The 23706-nt window shown below is 41.0% G+C and overlaps 1 protein-coding gene across 1 annotated transcript in view; it reads left to right on the top strand.

Moving 5' to 3' along the window:
- pappa2 (pappalysin 2) overlaps nt 1-23706 on the top strand; it is a 102564-nt gene that overhangs the window by 19226 nt on the left and 59632 nt on the right. The window contains exons 5-13 of the mRNA XM_037681554.1: nt 10895-11043; nt 12001-12140; nt 12308-12461; nt 12618-12810; nt 14153-14286; nt 17537-17719; nt 18126-18429; nt 22555-22683; nt 22759-22844. Coding sequence (XP_037537482.1) covers nt 10895-11043; nt 12001-12140; nt 12308-12461; nt 12618-12810; nt 14153-14286; nt 17537-17719; nt 18126-18429; nt 22555-22683; nt 22759-22844 — 1472 coding nt within the window. The remainder of the gene's footprint in view (nt 1-10894; nt 11044-12000; nt 12141-12307; nt 12462-12617; nt 12811-14152; nt 14287-17536; nt 17720-18125; nt 18430-22554; nt 22684-22758; nt 22845-23706) is intronic.

Raw genomic sequence — 23706 nt, 5'->3', positions numbered from 1 at the left:
ACATACATACATACATACATACATACATACATACATACATACATACAACCATCCATTCATTCATCTTTACCCACTTCTACTTTCTGGGTCACAGGCAGCTGGTGCCTGTATTTAGCTATCACTGTGTGAGAGGCCCACGCATGCATGGAGAGAACATGCAACCTCCATCTAGGACGGTCTCAGGTCAGGAGGTGAACCTGCGGCCTACTTGCCGAGATGTGACAGATCTAATCACTTCACCATCGTGCCACCACCTTACAGTTCCATCATTTCTTAATTTGAATTTGTGTCTAAATCTCTGATGTGAAAGGCAACGAGTGATATGCATTACTTTAAGGAATGCTAGATCTTTAATTATAAGTAAACTGTCCATCTCCACCTATAAAGGTAGACCTATAGAGGCAGCTAAGATAAGATAGAACTTTATTGATCCTGCAGGAAATTGTTGTGCCGGAGTTTTCCATACAAAGGAACGTACACAGGAACTAGATGTTTAATCTACTTCAACATTGGGTTGGCCTATTTATTGTACCTGAATTGTACCCTAACCAAGCAGTTTTAATCCCTGAACATACAGCCTTTAGTTGACTAAACATTAAAAGAATCATCAATTAATATGAATATAGCTACCAAATGGGTGGCAAACTTGTCTCTCCTGCATGTCTTGTAACTTATTTGGTTTTCAATTTTGCTTGGCTTTAAATGAAACTGTGTATGATTTCAGACAATTGTTAGCTTCTCCATTCTAATCCTTTATTGTAAAGGCAAAATTAACAAGACTGAGTTGGTAAATCACCTAAAGCACACTACGTTCAAACTTTAAACATGGTTTTTAATAAATTATTTAGTAGTTGTAATAACTTCTCACTGCAACTACCAACACTTGAACAACTGTTTCCATTATACATTTCAACATATACTTTATTCTAACCTTGTTCAAAAACAAGTGAATTAGCTGTTGCTGTAAACGTGTGTCTTTCTCTTGATTCTGTTGGTTTCTAAAATAGTGACTTGTCAAAATATTTCAAATGGACGAACAGCTATTGCTTTATGGGGTGGCTACACTGTTGCTGACTTTGCTGTTAATACACACAGTGTTTGACTTGCCCACACAATTTCAAATTCATAACCAAATTTTTCAGTTCAAGCATGCAAACCTATTAATGTTTTCCACATTGGCAGTATTCTTCCTTTGAGGCATCGTTTTAGACCTCAGACGTTGAAGAGTCAACTCTTTAGTGGTCAGCTTTCTGTCATCTTTAATTGTGCAGCCTATGATGATGGATACTGCATGCAGCCTTGGCTGAACTTGGCTGTAATGTAGTGAGAGTGGGGTTTCCTTAAAGCATCTTAAACACGAAACCCTATTTATTCAAGAAAAGTGCCTGAGAAAACACTTTTCTTATTTACTGTACAACACATGCACTGAGGGAGGGAGCATTAACTGGAGGATTAGCCACATTCTGGGCTGTTGGCTGCTGAAATGCAACACGTTAGCACCAGTTTAGATCTTAGGTGTATGGCGTGTATATGTTAGTGTATGGGGTAGTAAAATGCTGCTTTCTTTTACTCCCCACTACTAAAGTTGAAGGCGAACAACAATGTTTTTGCCGATGTCTGTCAGTCAGCTAACCTTAAAAATCAATAAATATCTATAATTCAGCCAATTTTACAAATATTGACAACGTTTGGTGTGGTAGTAGCTGAGACTGCTCCCCAACTTATGAACACTAACAGCTAGCACAAGATCTTTATTAAAATCCTTTTATTAACTATTTGGAATGAACTTTGTTTGTCTGTTAGCAAAATATTTTATGAACCACTGGACAGATATTATAGAAACGTTCAGAAATAATCCTTAGATGGACCTCTACAATAAAAAAAAAAAAAAAAACTTTTGGAGCCAATCCAATTCAAGATGGCCATTGGCCACCATAGCCAATCAACTTGAGAAGCCACTTTTTTGAAATTCTATCGGCTGTACCCTTCTTCACTCGCATGAAGATTTGACAATTGTTTTTACTCCGGACGTCTTTCCTGACACAAGCGTTGACCATCAAAGAACCATAGCCTACATGTGTGGCGCAGAAGGCTGCCGTCTAGGGAGAAGATGGTGGGAGTTAAGGGCTCAAGGGCCCAGAGTGAGGCAAATGAGGGTGGCAGTAAGTGTGGATACTTAAATTTCCCCACCCTCATTTTTATGTAATGGTAAGCAAATTTGAAATGGCGACCTCCTGATCACAGGCTTGCCACCTCTAACCTCTGTGCTGCCACTCCCCAATCTTAGAAACCACAACAATGGCTCCAGTTCAGTAAGTTTTATAGCTATTGAGCTAACATTTGATTGCAGTAGGACATGAGCATTGCCCCCACACATACTTTGAGCGCAACACACTCTGTGACATTCTTGCTTAAAGTTTTGTCATTACCTATAGGCATTAACACTGTTTGTCTGTTTGTATAGTATTCCTTGATCCACGGGATGGATATTAATGAAACATTCAGAAAGACATTTTTGGCTGTACAACTGATTAACTTTTGGAGGGAAACCAATTCAAGATGGCCTCCACAGATAACTGACCTTAGTTTGCACAAAGATGGCTGTAATCCAGTCAATTTTACAGCTTGTGAGCTAAAATATGACGAGGCTTTAACTCAACATTGTTAACAACACATATTTTGAGTGCTACGTCTTGTAATATCCCAAGGGATTGAACTTCACATTATTTTCAAGGTTTGACCAATTTGGCTACAACTCCGTCATTTCCCAGCACAAGAGCTTAGTTTGAAACTAGAAATATGCACTACTTCAAAAAATATTTTGCCTTAATTTAAGCAGATAATACCTGCCTGTTTCTTGGACTGTTTGGACCAATTCAATAGTGAAACTGGTTGTCAATAAACAATACATGTTATTTTGGGGGTGGGTAGGGGTGATGGTAGTTGGGGCAGTTCAAACGTTTTAAGACAAACATACTTATGTAACATGATACAAGTGATACAATAATGATAACAGGATACAATAATATTATAAAAACGTCTGCTTTATGGTCCAAAACTTTGCCTGTAAAAGACGAAAAAAAAAAAAATCCTCACAAACAAGATGATTCATACGTTTACCAGAATGCATTTTTCTGAATTAGAGGTCATCTGACTTTATCTGCACTGACGCACGGGCAGAAGACTCCATACAGCCTTTTTATTTAATTTTCAATATGACACGTCAGAAATACAACGAGTGGCTCACCCGAAAGCCTAAACTGTCAGGCATGCAGGAATAGGCACTTGGTTAGACCTACTGCAGGACTCTCAGACCAAGCAAGGCCTAATGGTAATAGGTGCAGAAGGTTTCCAGCTATAAAAGCAAAGAAGAAAAATGACATGTGACATCACCCAGCCAAAGAAAAAGCAAATACTGCTTCACACATCAAAGCCCTCCTGGGGTAATTTATCCCTTATGGATAAAGAAAGATGTGGGAATGGTGTGCTGTGTGGAGGAGATTGCAGTAGTGTGAAATAGCTCAGACAGTTATGATTTAAAATTATGCTCGGACCAATGATAGACGTTGATGGATTGTACGAACTACCATCTGCTAAAGCTTAACCTTACATAATAAGTATACAACACAAGTTCTTAAGTCTGCTCTCAAGAGACTAATTTCCATAGTTTTAAGTTGAAATGATGTCTGTTCATTTACGAGAGCACAATCATATTTTGTTTAATGAATGGGTATTTACTTTTATGGTCTCAATGTAAAGTTATTCTCTCAATCAGGGAGGATAAGTTTAAGACATTTTCATCTTTGAACTACACAAAATATAAAAACACATTTTCTTACTAGGTCTGTAATGTTACCGGTATATAAAACACTATTTGCTATAAGAATTGCTGTCAATAAAAAAATAATAATTCTTTAGTTACATTACTGCTCTGGTATAAACTTAGTAGAAAATGATAAAAAGTAAGTTTGCATGGATAAATAGCTCATCTTGCTTTTAAAATGTCACACAACTTTCTATAGCAAAGTTTTCTCCCAAAAATATAAATACTGTAAAAAGCCAATACCAATATGTTTATATATGTATGGTATAAATTTGAATAAAACCTGTCAGTTATGAAGCTAATACTTAAATTAGATTTATATAGCTCCTTTCAGGCAAATATTTATTTAATCTATTAGGCTAACTGGATGTAAATTACTGGTTTGCAAGCTACAATTTGAAACCATCAAGTTTTGTTGAATGGGGACCAACAAAATATTTTCGAAAAATGCGCCTAAATTAGTAGGAAAGGCAAAACATATTTGTTTCGTATCTGAGGAGTACTGGCAATTTTCAGTTTTGGATATGACATTTTTGTTTGTTTTAGAACAAAAGTAATGCTGCATGTGTCAAAAATGTATTTTCATAAATATCAGTCTTTTGCAATATCAGTATTGCAAAGACCTACAATAAATCATAGGTCATTAATTTTAAATATCAATCATTCATGTTCTGCATTTTAATAGTAATTTGGTGAATCCAGTGGATTCTCACTGGCCTTAATGCTGTCACCTGGTTTAGATGTTAATGACAGAAGATAAAGTACTAAGGAAAATTTGCGTTCATCAAAATTGATATTGTCATTGCAGTATTAAACTAAAATATCTCACATCACAAGTTTTTCCAATGTCATGAAACACATATCTTACTCAGTTAAAAGGTTACTTTTACAACATAGGCTGTTGTACTATTAGTTATTGGAGCTTTAATAACAGTGATTTATTAATAGTACATTCAGTTCAATTCAGTTTATTTATATAGCGCCAAGTCTCAACCAAACTTGTCTCAGGGCGTTGCACAAAAACATTCACATACATAAAAAGCCATTTAGTAAAAGTTATCTATCTAAGGAAAGCAATAGACTGTGTTGAATCTTAACTTGGTCGCAGTCTCCCATCCCGAGCAAGCACAAAGGCAACAGTGGAAAGGAAAAACTTCATTTTTAACAGGAAGAATCCTCCAGCAGAACCAGGCTCAGGACGAGTGGCCATCTGCTTCGACCGGCTGAGGTTTGAGAGGAACAGGACGGAGAGGCAAACAAACACAGAATGACAGGTTCAGGTGTACTTTCTACTGGAGGAAAGACCAAAAACAGATATTAAGGACAGAGATAATTACAAATACAAACAGGTAGACAAAGGAAAGTAAAGACAGTGTAGGAGTCCCAACGTCTGCAGCCTTCCTCCAAGATGGCCGTTAATTAACACCAGCTGACGGTCATCCACCTGATGAGGAACACCTCTACTTAAGGCTGCAGTCCTGTGTGACTCATCGCTGGAGCATTGAGCTTTATTGGTATTTATGCCTCCAGCCTAAACTTGTGAGTATATGATATACTCTTATCTTGTTCTTTATGCCCGCAGTACCCTGCCTGTTTGACTCCATCCTTGTTGCCTTGTCAACCACCTGCCTACCAGACCTGTCGAGCCACTCATCTGCCAGACTCGTCGAGCGGATTCTGTTTGCCAGTCCTATCGTCCTGCTTTCTCCAGCCAGACCTGCTTGTACATTCCGCCCTACCCTGGTTCCCGACGCCTACATCTGATCGCCGGAGGACAGCCATATATGTATATAAACCCCCTACACTGTATATAATAAACACTGTTTCTTCCTTTCTAAAGATCTGAGTCTGCTTCGTTCTGGTCTTGTACCAATCTGGGTTCCGTTAGTCATTACAGAAATGCTCCAGCCAAAACAAACCCAGAACGAGACCAGAGACCAGCAAACCTCGTCCTCTTCACAGATGGAACGAATTACCAGAATAGAGGGGATACTTCAACAAGTGCTAACCCAACAGCAAGAAATCCAGGAGAATCTAAGAGAACTTGGAGGTATGGTTTTTTCTCTAAACCAAAGATCCTCTCCTTCTTCTACAGAATCTAGTACTTCTCCTGTAAACAACTCCTCCAACCCAATTCCAGAAGTCACACCAACAAACCAACAGGTAATAATTAAACCCTCTGAATATTTTTCCGGAGACCCCAGCCTGTGTGGAGGATTCATCCTACAATGTAAGCTTGCCTTCAAGGGAGCCCCTCAGCTCTATTCATCGGACTCAGCTAAGATCACGTATTTCATTAACCAATTAAAGGGTGATGCACTTCGTTGGGCCAATTCTTATTTTCAGTTCCATGACGTTGAAACTGCTTCATTTGATACCTTGTTAAAGGAGTTCCTGAAGATCTTCAATCGACCGCTGCGGGAGCCGAACGCCGTAAAGCGGCTTCTCGGACTATGCCAGGGCAGTCGGCCTGTCGCGGAGTACGCCCTCGAGTTCCGTATTCTCGTGGCCCAGACCGGATGGAATGAAACGGCACTGCAAGGTACCTTTTTACGCTCTCTGTCTGACCCCATCAAGGACCAGATCACTGCACGGGACGAACCCGAAAGCTTCGACGAGCTCATAGACCTGGCAGTAGCTTTAGATGAGCGCTTCCGGGAATGGCGAAGAGAAAGGAACTACAATTCCCACCGCTTCACCACTTCCGGTTCCGCGATGCCTTCAGGTGAGCCTCGTTTACACCGAACACCACTGGGAAACTACAAGCCACAGGGAGACTCATTTCCAGGATCGCTTCCCAGTCAACCTGCAGTTTCGACCAGACGTTTCTCTGAACCTCCGGAACCCGAACCTATGCAGATAGGTCGAACTCGTCTGTCTACAGAGGAGAAACAAAGATGTCGTGATACAAATTCATGCATTTATTGTGGCAACCCCGGTCACTATATAGCCAACTGCCCATTCCGGGGAAACGAGACCGCCCGTCAATAAGGGAGATATTGGTGGGTTCTTCCTCTTTTTCTCCCTCCAGCAGACTCATGTTACCCACACTCATTCAGATCAATCAGAACCGCCATCCTGTCAAAGCCTTGATAGATTCCGGAGCTGAACAAAATTTAATTAGCCTGAATTTAGTCCAAAAACTATTTTTACCCACTCAAAAAATCCCCTCTGTTGCTATTGCGGGGGTTACTGGTGAGACTTTAGCCCAGATCAACCTCAAGACTACTGAGTTACACTTAATCATTTCAGGAAACCATCATGAAATTAATGACTTTTATGTGTTTGAATCTCCCAATACTCAACTCATTTTAGGCTACCCTTGGTTAAAGAAACATAATCCCTGCATCAATTGGAAATTGGGGAGGATAGAAAAATGGAGTGATAATTGCTTAAAACATTGTTTACGCTCTGGAGTCTCCAACCGACCTGTGGAGACTAAAATTTTAGAAAGAGCTGACATGTCTTCTGTTCCTTCTGAATATCACGACCTTGCTCTTGTATTTAATAAACAAAGCGCTCTGTCCCTACTACCTCATCGCCCGTACGACTGTGCCATCGACCTCCTCCCTGGGGCCTCGCTACCAGCCAGTCGACTATACAATCTATCAGGACCAGAAAGGGAGTCCATGAAGAAATATATTGAGGAATCTCTCGATTCTGGTATAATTCGCCCGTCCACCTCTCCAGTCGGTGCGGGGTTCTTCTTTGCATCCAAGAAAGACAAGACCCTCCGACCCTGCATTGACTACAGAGGTCTAAACAACATCACTATTAAAAACAAGTACCCCTTACCTTTAATTGACTCCATTCATGAGCACCTCCAATCTGCTACAATCTTTTCCAAACTTGATTTAAGAAACGCTTACCACTTGGTCCGGATTAAAGAGGGTGATGAGTGGAAAACAGCCTTCAGGACCCCGCTTGGACATTTTGAATATTTAGTGATGCCTTTCGGGTTGACTAATGCCCCGGCAGTATTTCAAGTTCTAGTCAATGACGTACTCAGGGATTTTATCGGCCACTTCGTCTTCGTATACCTAGACGACATTCTCATTTATTCTCACAATGAAGAGGAACATGTAAAACAAGTCCGTACGGTACTGCAAAGACTTTATGAAAACCAACTTTTTGTCAAGGGAGAAAAATGTGAATTTCACGTACCTTCTGTATCATTTCTGGGCTTTATCTTTGAGAGGGGTTGTTACAGGACGGGCCCAGAAAAGACCAAGGCAGTGGAGGACTGGCCTGTTCCCGAGAACCAGAAACAGCTCCAACGTTTTCTGGGTTTTGCCAATTTCTACAGGCGATTTATTAAGGACTACAGTCGCATCGCCTCACCTCTCTCACAACTTACATCAACCAACCAAACCTACAAATGGACTCCTGAGGCTGGTGCTGCATTCGGTAAGCTCAAGAGACTTTTTTCCTCTACTCCCGTCTTGTGTCACCCTGACCCTAAACGCCAGTTTATTCTGGAAGTTGATGCCTCGGACACTGGTGTGGGTGCTGTTCTCTCTCAACGGTCCCTAGAAGACAATAAAGTGCACCCATGCGCCTTCTTTTCTAGGCGTTTATCACAAGCGGAGAGGAATTATGATGTAGGTAATCGTGAGTTGTTGGCGGTCAAACTGGCCCTGGAGGAGTGGCGCCATTGGTTGGAGGGTACTGCTACTCCTTTCCTTATCTGGACCGACCACAAAAACCTCACCTACCTAAGAGATGCAAAGCGGCTGACTCCCAGACAGGCACGATGGTCCCTTTTCTTCAACCGATTCAACTATGTTTTAACTTTCAGGCCTGGTTCCAAGAACATCAAGCCTGATGCGCTCTCCCGACAGTTTTCTCCTCCGAGTGATCCAGAGACGGTGGAGAGTATCATCTCACCAGTGTGTGTCGTAGGGGCCCTCACCTGGTCTATCGAAAAGGAGGTCCTGGAGGCACAAAAGGATGAACCTGGCACCGCTCCTACTGGGAAACTTTTCGTCCCCTCAACCATGAGGGCCAAGGTACTAGATTGGCTACACTCTCATAAGCTTTCTTGTCACCCAGGTATCTCTCGTATGCTCTCCCTCGTCAAGACCCATTTCTGGTGGCCCACTCTCAATCACGATGTCAAGAGTTTTGTTTCAGCCTGCCCCACCTGTGCCAGGAATAAGACTGGTAACCAACCACCTGCCGGACTTCTACAACCTCTACCCACCCCCAGCCGCCCTTGGTCACATATATCTGTGGACTTCGTTACGGGTCTGCCTCCGTCCGAAGGTAACACCACCATACTCACAGTCATAGACCGTTTCTCTAAAGCTGCCCATTTCATCCCCCTGCCTAATCTCCCCTCTGCCTTTGAGACAGCCCAAACGCTCATTCAGCATGTTTTCCGCATTCACGGCATTCCCTCTGATATCGTCTCGGACAGGGGTCCTCAATTCATCTCGCAGGTCTGGCGAAGCTTCTGCAAGACGTTGGGGGCAACCACCAGCCTTACCTCTGGTTACCACCCGCAGTCCAATGGCCAGGCTGAGCGATGTAATCAGGAGCTTGAGACCACCCTCCGATGCGTTGTTGAACGCAACCCCTCAGCCTGGAACCAGCACTTGGTCTGGGTGGAGTATGCCCACAACACACACAGGTCTTCGGCAATAGGGATGTCACCATTCGAGGCATCCCTTGGTTACATCCCTCCCCTGTTCCCCAGTCAGGAAGCCAACATCTCAGTCCCGTCTGTCCAGCATCATTTTCGCCGTTGCCGACGAGTCTGGTGTCAAACCAAGACAGCTCTACTGCGCTCGGCAGCCCAGAACAAGAGGTTCACCGATCGCCATCGCTCCTCAGCACCACCATACCAGGTGGGCCAAAAGGTATGGCTTTCTACCAAAGACATTAATATCAAAGACACCCCTAGGAAGCTGGCGCCCCAATACATCGGCCCGTTTCCCATCAACCAAATCATCAACCCGTCTGCAGTCCGCCTTCAGTTACCAACCTCCATGAAGATCCACCCAACTTTTCATGTGTCACAAATCAAGCCAGTTTCTGAGAGTCCCTTGAGCCCGCCTGCCGACCTCCACCCTCCCGCCCGATTGATCGATAACCACCCGGCCTTCTGTGTCAGGACCATCCTGGATGTCCGTCGCCGGGGCCGTGGTTACCAATATCTGGTTGACTGGGAGGGCTACGGTCCCAAGGAGAGGTCATGGATCCCCAGATCGTTCATCTTAGATCCCAGCCTGATCTCCAGCTTTTTCAAAGCCCACCCTGAGAAGCGCCACAGGTCGCCTGGGGGCGATTCTTGAGGGGGGGGGGTACTGTAGGAGTCCCAATGTCTGCAGCCTTCCTCCAAGATGGCCGTTAATTAACACCAGCTGACGGTCATCCACCTGATGAGGAACACCTCTACTTAAGGCTGCAGTCCTGTGTGACTCATCGCTGGAGCATTGAGCTTTATTGGTATTTATGCCTCCAGCCTAAACGTGTGAGTATATGATATACTCTTATCTTGTTCTTTATGCCCGCAGTACCCTGCCTGTTTGACTCCATCCTTGTTGCCTTGTCAACCACCTGCCTGCCAGACCTGTCGAGCCACTCATCTGCCAGACTTGTCGAGCGAATTCTGTTTGCCAGTCCTGTCGTCCTGCTTTCTCCAGCCAGACCTGCTTGTACATTCCGCCCTACCCTGGTTCCCGACGCCTACATCTGATCGCCGGAGGACAGCCATATATGTATATAAACCCCCTACACTGTATATAATAAACACTGTTTCTTCCTTTCTAAAGATCTGATTCTGCTTCGTTCTGGTCTTGTACCAATCTGGGTTCCGCTAGTCATTACAGACAGCAGCAGAATGAGGAAATGTGGTCAATGTGTCATCCTGCTCTCTAAGCTTATAGCAGCATAACATTCAGATTGGAGTTTTCTTTAGTTCAGTTTGCCCACGTAGACATGAACTGTAAGTATTTTACAGCCCTATTCTCTTGAAACTGTCACTTGTGCTAAATATATATTTATCATGTGCAAAATACTTTGGTGGTCTGATTTTTTCAAGTCTTCTCTTCTTTTAATTTTCTGCAGAGCTTATATGAGTGTGAAAGAAATAAAGGAGGAGTTAAACCTGAGCAGCAGCGACACTCTCAATGTTTTTTTTGCGAGCAACTCGTTGCGTGAAGAGCTGGCAGGAGCAGCGACCTGGCCATGGGCAAAGGAGGCTCTTACACACCAAGGTTGGTTACGCAACAGGTGGGACATATAGTATGTACAGCTTGTTTTCTTGTTGCTTTCTTCATTTCCTCAGCTTGTATATATGAATATGCACGTCAAACTTTACAAACACTTTACTGGTTTTATTGCATAAATCAACAAATGTGTTTTTTGTCCTTTTACATATATTTTTACATGATTTAAAAACAATATAATTTTTAAACACATTTCTGCAGATCTTTTGAACTTGAGAATTAAATTGAATAATTACGTTTTCCATCACATGTATGACACATGACATTTCAGTTTCACAACATTATTACCTGTTTACAATTGATGAAGTCCTTTGGATGAAGGACGAAACGTCTCAATAAAAAAAAGAAACCGTCCAGATAACCTGACTGAACTTTGTTGGATTTTTTTACCTGGATTATTGAGCATGAACTTTGATGTTTTGAACCACTTTGGCTATTGCTGCCTCAGAGGAGTCGACGGTGAAGAGGGTGGGTCCCAGAAACCATCTTATCACCAGCAAACTGGTTGGTCCACATATGGGAGTGTGCTGCTTGTGGGACTCAGTTTGTTGTGACTTCTCAGATTGACGAAGTCCTTTGGATGAAGGATGAAATGTCTCAACAAAAAAATAAACCATCCAGATGACCCGTCTGAACGTTGTTGGATATTCTACCTGGATTATTGAGCATGAACTTTGATGTTTACAAATAGTTATTAGATGGTAATGGGAAGTTTAATTTACACGCAGTGGATTGTGAAATGAAAACGTAACAGTTTATTTCACTACACAGCACAATTTTCTGTGATCACTTTACTGTGTTGGTTCTTCTGGAATCAGAAAGTGCCTTGACTTTGATAAGAAATCAAATGGCCCATAATATTTACAGTAACTGACCACGCTCTTTAAAACAAAAACTTTTTTATTAGCATTTTAACAAATGGTGGAAATTTTATTTTCTGTCTAGGTGGGATGGTCCTCAACCCATCCTACTTTGGTACAACAGGCCACCAAAACACAATGATTCACGAGATGGGACACATTTTTGGACTGTACCATGTCTTCAAGGGGGTGAGCGAGCGGGACTCCTGTGATGACCCATGTCAGGTAGGACAGGTGCTGACTGTAAAAATGATGAGCATACGGTTTTCTTTTTTCTCCCATTGCCGATCTTTTAAAAGGCTGTTTTTGAATGTAGATCTAGAATCTCTGCTGTCTTTTGCTGGCGTCAACAAACATTTGTCTGACCTTTGTCATATGTCGTGTGTTTGTAGGAGACCACCCCATCAATGGAGACAGGAGATCTGTGCGCCGACACTGCCCCAACAACCAAATCTAAAGCCTGCCACGACCCTGGAGCTGTTAATGATACGTGTGGATTTACCACCTTCCAGAACACTCCTTTCAACAATTATATGAGTTATACTGGTACAACAGCATTATCTTCTCACCCTGTTAGAAAGAATAAGCTTCTCATGTCCAATATATTAGCATTGAATGCATATATTAACTAGGTAGTGATAACATAGAACATTAAATGGATTAATGCTGTGAGTTCATTTTTTTTTTATCTCAACCCATCAGATGACAACTGCACCAACCAGTTCACTCCAAACCAAGTAGCCAGGATGCACTGTTATCTTGACCTGGTCTACCAGAAGTGGCTAATGGACCGTCGACCTGCCCCCATTCCACTTGCCCCGATAGTGACTGACCAAAGCGCCAATTCTGTCTCTATATATTGGCTCCCACCAATGAGAGGGTCACTTGTTCAAAGGTATGTATACTTGATCATACTGATTTATCTCTGAAATATACGGTAGTCCCTGGATTATTGCAGGGTTTACGTTCCACACACCACCAGGATAGGTGAAAAACCATGAAGTAGGAAGACTATATTTATTTTAGTATTTATATATATTTCAAGGATTTATAAACCCTTCCCACACTACTGCAATATTCTGAACTCTTAAATCTATGCAATTTAAAAAACAGACATATATGTACAGTACATTACAGTACTACAAAATTTTACTCACCAGTTCTGCAGAACAGCAGCTCAGCTCCGGTCATGTTCGGTTCTGGTTCTGCAGACTTACCCTGCAGCATGAAGCCCACCGCCGTCCAAGTTGATGTGCGCGTAGATAATTGAGCTTCAGGATTATTTGCGACTTTCCTGACAGTTCTATGAGCTTAACAGATACATCATTACTTCTGACTTTGTGTCGCAAAACTTTCCCTTTGTTTCGGCAGAAAGCAGCGGCTGGAAGCACTGTTGGCTTCTGGGTAGTGTAGTTCTTTTGACCTGCGTTACAGTGTAGACTTATTAAAAGAAAACTACAAAATGGCAGCACCTGTCCGAAGTATTATTTTTCATAAACTTTTTATCCCGTACCGTCCCAATCATATGAATAATATTAAAGTTGAGAATCGTTGAAAAACCGCGAAAGAGTGAGTCTGCGAAAGTCAAACCGCAAAGTAGCGAAGGGACTATTGTACATCGGATTGAGCTCTGTCTTGTGTTGTGAATGGCTGCATTTTAAACAAAGATCTTCATATTTTTATTAATATTTAAAAGTTGAATGAATGGGGTTAACTCTCAGCTACTACCACACCAGACATTAGCTCAATATCTGTAAAATGTTTGTGTTTGCTAAGTTTGATTCCTTGACGTGTCCATCTTAAATTGTCTTGTCTCCAAAAGTTAATCGGTTGTAGATTTACCTCTGATGATTACTTACTGTGTTTCATTAAAATCTGTTCAGTGCTTCATAAGCTAGTTTGCTAACAGACAGGAAACAAGCGCCCGCTCACACAAGAACAAGCCTTTTTCATGCTGCCTTTCATGGTAGTGGACAATAATAATGAATATATAATACTACATACATAATGAATACAAATCTTTGTGGACATGTGAGTGGAACAATAAAAACCCTGTTCATATCTTGACATTTCAACTGAACAAGCCTGGATTTTATGGTGTTTATGACAGCTGCTTTACACATTTGAAATGAGGCACATTTAATTACCATCAGCTTCATCACAACCTCCTCTGTAACATTGTGTGCACATGCATGTACGTATGACCTAATCGAGAGCTATGTTTGCTACTGTCCCAGCTCCTCGTTTCATGGGTCTGGCGTGAGCTGTGAAAACTGTGAGAAAGAAGGCGTCTTCCACCAGTATGCTTATCACGCATCCTCGCCTCGTATATGTGACACGATGGGCTACTGGACACCTGAAGAGGCAGTCGGTCAGTCTGAAAGCACTTTGTTTACCTGTTTAATCCTGTTATTACATATGTGTTTCTGAAAGAAGAATGTATGTATTTATGTATTTTTCTCCATGAAAATTAGGATCATTTTTCTGACATTGTATTTTATTTTACATGAATGGGGTGAGGGGCAGCACGGTGGTGCAACTGGTAGAGCTGCTGCCTCTCAGTGAGCAGGTCCTTGGTTCAAACCCCGGTCCAGGGGCCTTTCTGGGTGGAGTTTGCATGTTCTCTCCGTGCATGCGTGGGTTTTCTCCGTGTGCTCCGGTTTCCTCCCACAGACCAAAAACATGCATGTTAGACTGATTGGTAACTCTAAATTGTCTCTAGGTGTGAGTGAGAAAGTGAATGGTTGTTTGTCTCGTTTGTCTCTATGTGGCCCTGTGATGGACTTGCCACCCGTCCAGGGTGTACCCCGCCCCTCGCACAGTGATTGCTGGACATGGGCACCAGCGACCCCCATGACCCAAAATGGAAGAAGCGGGTAAAGATAACTGATGGATGGATGGATGGATGAATGGGGTGAGAGGAAATAAACACAATCAAACAAACAAGACACAAAGTGGAAGAGAGTGAAAAAACAAAACAGTAAATATGCAGAAATAAAGAAGACATTTTAAACACAATATCACTTTTCTTTTCTCCAATGGAAACTCTACACAAATATGTGGAAATCCTTTGATGGAATTTATGCTTTGGAAACAAGAGGCTAAGAGGAATGGGGGATTACAGTTCATAATGATGATAATAAGTCAATTATAGTCTTACTCTAAACAATGGTATGCACCTAAGAGAAGACAACCAGTGTGTTGGCTTTCCTCCCTCATTTTCCACTATGTCTTGTAAAAGTCATTGTCTCTACAGCTGCTTGTTTGGATTGGTAATATCATCTTCAGCTGAAAAGGCAGAAGGACTGGAACAAATTCAGTTCCTCAAACTCATACTTGGTAAATATTGCCTGTCCTTGACTGATCTGTCAGATTTAGAGTCTATTTTTAAAACTGCCCCCTAGTGTGAGGCATCACAGTACTTTATGTGGTAAGTGAACATTTACAGAGGCTTTCTATTCAGTGGAAGCAAGTTGTAATGAAATAGTTGGAGGGGAGTTTGTGTGGCTAAATGGGCTGTAGAGCAAAACCAATCAGTTATAAATAGTATTTATTTTGCAATATTTGAAGAGTTGTTCTTTTTTTTTTTTTTTTTTTCAAATTACCTGGATCACTGGATCAGTGGTAGCTTGTTTTACTTCAACAGCTGTTGACTCTACTGAGAGGCTCAGGAAACTGTAAGTAATATCGGTTTAGGTTTCATGGTTTAGTTTTTATGAAACTCGTTGCAAAAAACAAAACAAAAACTTCAAATTGATATCTTTTTAGTAATATAAGTAGTGTTTCCAGCAGGACTGTGGCTGGATGTTTATTGTTGATTCAGGTTTTACGCCTAAATAAATCTTTCAGCTGTCAGTGTTTGCAATTCTTGAATTTCAAACCTAATCCTGTGCACATATTGACATTTTGAAGTGAAGAAAACCAATGAGTAAGTTCTGCTTGCAGTGAAATACGTCATTGCTCATCAGTGACGGTGCAGTTTGCAGAAAATGCTGCATTCAGTGTCCTTACATTGTCAAAATAGGCAATATTGTTAGACAAATCCATATAAATGTCTCCGTATACATGCATTGCAAAGAAGAACGGTAAGTTTTCATTGACAATGACATTTAAAAAATAATTTTAGTTATTTATTTTATTACGACCCAAATTCTACAAAAAGTTGGAACATTATGAAAAGTAATATTTAAAGTGCAGTGCAAGGATTTGCAAATCCGATAAATTTATATTTTTATCACAATGGAACATAGTAAACATATCAAATGCTTAAGCTAGAAAAATGTACCATTTGTTAAACAAACAAACAAAGAAACAAAACAAAAAATAAAGGAAGTAATTTTGGACAGCACAGTGGATCAGTTGGTAGAGTTGTTGCCTTTCAGCGAGAAGGTCGCCAGTTGAAATCCCAGTTCGGGGTTTTTCTGGGTGGAGTTTGCATGTTCTCTCTGTGCATGTGTGGGTTTTCTCCTGGTGCTCCAGTTTCCTCCCACAGACAAAAAAACATGCAAGTTAGGCTGATTGGTAACTCTAAATTGTCTCTAGGTGTGAGTGAGAGAATGAATGGTTGTTTGCCTCTTTGATGGACTGGAGACCTGTCCAGAGTGTCCCCCGCCTCTCGCACAGTGACTGCTGGATATGGGCACCAGTGACCCCTGCGACCTGAAAAGGAAGAAATGGGTAAAAGATAATGGATGGATGGAAGTAATTTTGAAATTTATAGCAATAACCATGAAAATATGTCAAAAAAGACATGACAGGGCCAACAAAGAAACAGGGAGAAGAGCTTTTTTTTGGCACACTTCAAAAGTCTGCCTGATGGTGTCATGGTGCATTAGTGCTACAAAGTAGAAGCAGGTTTTAGAACAACATATGCTCCCATCCAGAAGACGTCTGTTTCAGTGAAGGCTTTGCATATTTCAGCAAGACACTGCTAGACCACATACTCTATTCATTACTATTGCTTAATAGTAGGAATCCATGCAGCTTTATCATGCTAGCTATGACATATTTTCATGTTCGATTGTTGCAGATGATAGACAGTTCTTCAGACTTCACCAGTAGCCTCTGTAGAGCCAGATGTTGACTATGCTACTGCGAACATTTTTTCCCTCAAGATTTTTTTTTTTAATGCTGAACCTTCAGCGTTTCTTCAGCATTTGCCTGTTGCATTTTCACTAAGGTCTGAAGTTCAGGGTCAGTTAGACTCTTTGGGTTGCAGACACATGTTGCTTGTTTTCAGTGCTGTATTAGGTTTTGCAGCTAGTCAGACAGCAGCATATAACTCAAGAATGTGATGATATAAAAAGGATATTTTCTTAACGCTGGATTTTTTTCCCCTTAGATCTTTATAGTGTGAAACAAATTGATATCAGTTGTTTCTGCTCGTGTCTTTGCTTTCAGTTGAACAGTCCGTTATTACTGTGTAAAATGAAACTTAACCTGAAAAATCTAATTTTGCATGAGAATGCCTTACGTTTCTGACTGAATAAGGGAAACAAATTAATTTTTTTATTATTCGTAGTATAATTCCACTTTTAGTGTTATAGTACAACCAAACCATTGTAAAACCTTGCATGAAAACATGTTTGCAAGTGTCTTTATTATATTTTTGTTTACCCTAGGGTTGCCTGATGTGGAGCAGCCATGTGAACCCAGTCTCCAGGCCTGGAGTCCTGAGCTAAGCCTCTACGACACCAACGTGACATCACCGTGTCCCGACACGGAGGGCTGCACCCTCACACTGAGATTCCTGCACCCTGTCATTCCTCATGCACTTAAACTCTGGGTAACCTACATCTCCTTAAGTGAGTGTCAGTTCGTAATAAAATTTGTTTATTGGTTTTGGTGGTATGCAGACTCTGTACGGTATGCCTGATTAAGTTAGATACTGTCGGTTGCTGAACTATTGATAATAAGTTGAGAGACTGGAACCATGTGTGGTGAGGTCAGCGAGGTACGTTCTCTGAACCATAGATGTGCTATTGTCCAAATATCTTATATAAACAGATACTTTGAAATACCCCTACAGAGATCAGAGAGCTTTTTTTTTTACCCAAGCTCACCGTTTTTTACAACTCACCACTGATGTTTCGACAAGACATATTGAAACATAAACATGATGTATTGCAACAGTTGTTGCGCTTTCGCTTTCCCTACCATCACATGCAATCGTTAAATTCTTTTGGACCTTTTTCTTTTACCCTGTTCCAGACAACCCTGCTTTAGCCAACATTGAGCTGATTACAGAGGCAGGAAAAAGTATTAGCCTTGGACCACAGCACGTTTTCTGTGACATGCCCCTCACCGTGCGCCTTGACACCCACAATGTGGCGGTAGCTGCCATCAAGCTCAGCACCTTTGATGAGAAAATGGAAATCGATGCAGCCATGTTGTCTTCAGGCCCCGGCAGCCCTCTTTGTTCCAACTGCCAACCTCTGCTGTACCGGGTTCAGCGTCAGCCACCTTTCAGCAGTAAAGCCCCCTCACCTGTGACGCAGCAAACGTTCACAGACAGGTAAGCGCTAATACTGGCATATTTTTGTAAAGGCCAAATATTTTATGTTCAGTACAACTGTGCCATTACAAATGACAATTACTGTATTTTACCTCATAATGAGGACATCTCAGAAGACATATCAGTAAACTATATATTTCCCATGGCAGCTACAGTAGCTAATATAAATATAGCTAATATAGCTAAATACATTAGCTAATATAAAGAACACTGACCTTGACCTAATATCAAACCTTTACACCTCTGCCTGACCATTTGTTTAGTCACTGTTATTTCAACTGATCAACAGCCACATTACTACAAGAATGCACATGTGCTGAACCTGAAAAGATAGAGTTTTTGCTGATGGTGCTGAGGCTGCGACTACATCAGTCCTCCAGGCACTGAGCAAGTCTTCATACTGACTAGACGTCCCAATCAGGCAGACATATTATGGTATATCAAGTGTTACAGCTAGTGTTTGTGTCTGCTAAAAGCAATGCAAAACAAACAAAAAGAGAATTAAATAGCAAAATTGATGGTCATGTGAAGGACAGTAACATGACGTTTGCATAAACTTCTACAAAATAGTTGAGTTGATTAGGAATGTAACAGTCCATTTTGTTCTTGACCCTACTCAGACTAGTGGTTAGTTCATCAGTCTGGTAAGAACTAACCTCTGTTTTTTTTTTTAATTATTTTATTTTATTTTTTTAACTGAGGCTGTTCAATTTTAACTGCTTATAACTTTTACACAGAACTCCACTTCAAAAAGTCCAAATGATCATTTTAATTACAAAGATAAGGCTACAAACCTGAAAATCAGAGTCCAGAGCATACAGTGCATATGTATGTACAGTATATGTATCTGTTTATGTGTGAGTATGTATCCTTGGATGTACTAATCAAGTCAAGTCAAGGTTCTTTATTGTCATTCTCATCACATGTGGTACATGTGATGGAACAAAATTGTGTACTCAGGGTCCCAGTTACATCCAACAAATGTATACATTGTAAAATAAAAACAGTAATAAGTTCTAGATATGAACTAAGAAATACGCTAAGCTAAGAATACAATAAGCACTAACAGTACAAAAACAATACGCTGAACAATAGTAGCACGAACATGTGTCTGTGTGAGCAGCATTCATGTCACAGAATAGTGTTAAGCTCAGGTCCTTTCGGAAAGGCTCAAACAACAAATGTTTCAACCATTGGGATGCCGATTGTAGCTGATCCAAATCTGTTTCAACAACCAGACGCTTAATCAAAATCTTGCTGAAGTTTTGAGGCTGAGTCTAATCAGTTCATATCCTGTCTCCTGTTACAGAGTGTCCAAATGATTACTGGAATTCAAATATAAAGCGACAAGCCATTTGTTCCCATACATTTTTTTCTCAGCAAGTGGCCCTTCTCTAAAATATCTGACACATCTCTGCTCTAACACTTTTTTAAACTTTACAGTCTGATAAGTTCTTTCCAGGATATGACAGCTGCATCACACGATTACAGACTAAAAATGGGGCTGGTTTCAGACATAATGCGGTTCTGAATTTCTTAGAAGTTGTTACTATTTTCAAGAGTTGAGTGGATGCGATGTAGACCCTGCTTTAAAAACTGTCTTTTTTTTTTCAGAGAAGATCGTCTCCTGTGTTATACAAGCTGTATCTAAGTACAAAAGTATGTAAGAAGTGGTGGGAATTCAGTTATGTGGGACTGGAGAGGGCAAAGAGGGGTTTATGTGAGAAGAGTAAAAACAGTAAATTTCAAAAGAGGTAGAGAGGACAAGTAAAGGAGCTGAATAAATGTGATGGGAAGAACAATGGCTATTATGAGATAGTATAGGTATTAACAGAGTACTAGAAACAGAAAACTACATTTGATGGTATTGTTAGGTGACATAGACAAGTTTTCTAGGTAGAAACAAGTTCGTTATGTTTGTATGTGTTGAGTGAACAATATGAAATTTGTTGGAAGGTGTAGGATACAATCGGAGTCATAAACATTGGTTTAAAATGGTGTTCAGACAAAATAATGTAAAGGTAGCATCAATAAGTAGATGGAAATAGGAATAAGTCATTTTAGTATGGTAATTAAAGTCCAAGCATTACTTGAAGTAATGCATATTACTGGTTGCCTTTCATGTCAAAGTTTGAAGCTAAAATTTTGATGAGAAGGGACAGGATGTTTTGCTCAAACCTTGCAAATTACATCAAGTCTAACAGCCTCAGGGTAGAAGCTGTTCCTCAGTCTAGTGGTTCAACACTTAATGCTCCTCAACCTCCTGCCTGAGGGGAGTGGGGCAAAAAGTGTGTGTGCTGGGTGAGTGGGGTCCTTCATGATGCAGGTGGCCCTCTTCCTGCATCTGGAGGTGTAGATGTCTGTGATGGTGGGGAGGCTGATTCCGACAGATTTCTGTGCAGCCTTCACCACTCTCTGCAAAGCTTTTCTTTCTGCAGCTGTGCAGCCTCCATGACACACGTTGATGCTGGAGCACAGGATGCTCTCCACTGCACACCTGTAGAAGGAGGTGAGGACTGAGCTTCCCAGACCAGCTCGTCTCAGCTGTCTGAGGAAGTAGAGTCTCTGATGAGCTTCTTGATCAGACTGGCGGTGTTGTTGCTCCAGCTGAGGTTGTCATTCAGGTTCAGGTGCACACCCAAGTACTTGTAACTGGAGACCACTTCCCCCACAGATCCTCCAATGTTCAGGGGGGTGGGGTGTAGGTGTGTTTAAAGATGGTCATTTATCGTTATTATTATCATTTATCACCATGTAATGAGAAGCCTCTGACAATAGACACTGTAGGTGTGAAATGACAGAAGAGGATGTTGCTGGATATAGTGAATGTACATAAAACTGTAAAGTAGGAATATTTACTTATTCTTTATTCCCTTTTTGTGGTCTATAATTAATGAAAATACTTTTTGGAATGCAGATAACCTGAACTCACCAGCAGGAACTGCGGTAGTTTACTTGTTACCTTTCACACCAGGCGGATACAGAATTGGCACATTTGTGCTAGGAAAACAGAGACGGGCTGTTTTTATAAGCACAGCTCATCAAAACAGATCGGTACTCCTGACACCGGAGCCATTGGACTAGTGCACACATTTCTTGCTTTAGCTTTAGTGCCACTTTTGAGGTTACTGATTGGAGGGGTTTCTTAGAACGTTTGTCTTTGCAATCTCACAAACTTTCCAAAATGATCATATCTGAACACATATGAAGTTTGTGTGGGATGTTTAAATTAAAGCTTTATCATTCTTTGAAAAAATGCACCTCACTTGCCTCCTTTCATGCCAGTTTAGACCATGATCATCTTATCTTAAGAAACAACAGTTGTAGCTGTTTAGGTCAGACCTTGAAAATTTTAAGATCAAGATGTCCTGCTCAGAGTACAGGTGTTTTGATGATTCTCAGATCATCTACATCCAGTTTCAGCTCAACATCTGTAAAACTGAGTTATTGTCATTTTTAGTTTTGGCAAATGCTACTTAGCTACTGCAGCCAAACGGAAATGTGTTGACTTCAAGTAATTAGTTGCAGATCATGACAAGTTTCAATAAAAGTGATCCAGTGGTTTGTTAGCTACTTTGGGAAAAGACACGTGCGTGCACACTCCACCCCACGAACACACACACTTTTGCATTGACTTCCATTCATTTCTATAGCTTAACCCTGACCCTTACGATCAACCTAACCATAACCAGTACATACCTAACCCTAACCCATCCTCAATTCACACCGTAGTCCTAAACCATCAGCACTAACCCACCAACAGCACTGTTCCATCTGGAGTCCAAGCTTTGGGGCCCGTATTGGTCCTCACAATGTAGTATGTGTTGGAAAAATGACCCTCACAAAGTAACATAAACAAAGACGTCGTCCCACACACACATTCACAGGCTAAAACATTATCACCCACCTTTTGGCTTTTGTGGCAATGGGCCAAAATACCCTACATATTATTTAATTCAAGTTCTGAATGTGTGAGCAAATTACAAAGTATTACTATAGAAATTAAGACATCGCACTGCTTTAAAGAACATTGCAAATGAAGAAAGTCGTCTTTTTTCAAGTAAAAAAAAAAAAATCATATAAATTTGAAGAATCATTTCTGATTTCATTCTTTATCTTCCTCAGCTCTGTTATCCAGGGAGTCAAGTATCAGTACACAGTCCAGGTGGAAGCAGATGGTCTTCTCAGCTATCCCTCACTGCCTCTTATCTACACACATGGGCAGTCCTACTGTGGCGATGGTCGTGTACAGGGGTCTGTGCACTTAGTTTGTATTAACTATGGTGAAAGTAATCAAGGAAATGATGATGATCGTCCTTTTTTCTACAGCATGGAGGAGTGTGACGACAGCAATCTGTTGGACAGTGACGGCTGCTCCAAGAAATGCCTTAAGGAGGCAGGCTTCAGCTGTAATGGTGCGTACCATTCACTCCTCTGCTGAAATATCCTCACATCACACTGTTTATTCAACAACAAGTCACAACACTTTTAAAAAGGCCCACATTAAAACCACCACCTCTGCTTCTGTCTTGCATGTATGAAACAAATCCTAAATAAACTTTCAGCATGAAAAAACAATTCAGTAAGCAGCCAGAAACCCCTCATTTGTGTATGCAGCTGCATTTAGTAAAAACTATTATGCCATTCAAATGAAATTTACAAGACATAAAAGCTTCTGGCTTGAGTGGATTCCACAGATCAACATCACAGCAGAGCAAGAAAACACAGATGAGCTGATGAGCATAAAAGGAAAAAAACAAGAATTTGTTAGGTTACCAGACTTTTTTAAAGCTCTTTGACGTGTAGCTGGCTCAGGAATGCCAGAACATACAATTTTAATCAGTAAAATACACAACTCTCTCCACCCTTATATCTCACTCATGTTTTTTCAGTATTTTAGCCTTAAGTAACCCCTATGAACTCGTGGCTACTAATAAATTAAACTTCTAGATTTTTATCACACACTATGCAGGGATACATATTAGATGTTAGACAAAGTGTGTTTTGAAAATTGTTTTTCCATTTTATTTCATAACCTTTATCTAATGTAAAATAAGGCTTTTTCACCATCCACACATGTTGGCAACGCGTTTTTCTAGAGATCGTATCTTATTGAAATAAAGACTTGGCATTCACCTTGAATGGCAACATTGTACTAAAATCAACTTTTCCATTCAAATATATTATCCATCCATCCATCCATCCATCCATCCATCCATCCATCCATCCATCCATCCATCCATCCATCCATCCATCCATCCATCCATCCATCCATCC

This window comes from Nematolebias whitei, chromosome 9 (genome assembly GCF_014905685.2).
Source record: "Nematolebias whitei isolate Nwh7 chromosome 9, NemWhi1, whole genome shotgun sequence".
In the NCBI taxonomy this organism is placed as follows: Eukaryota; Metazoa; Chordata; class Actinopteri; order Cyprinodontiformes; family Rivulidae; genus Nematolebias; species Nematolebias whitei.
This window is presented reverse-complemented; position numbering and strand designations above follow the sequence as displayed.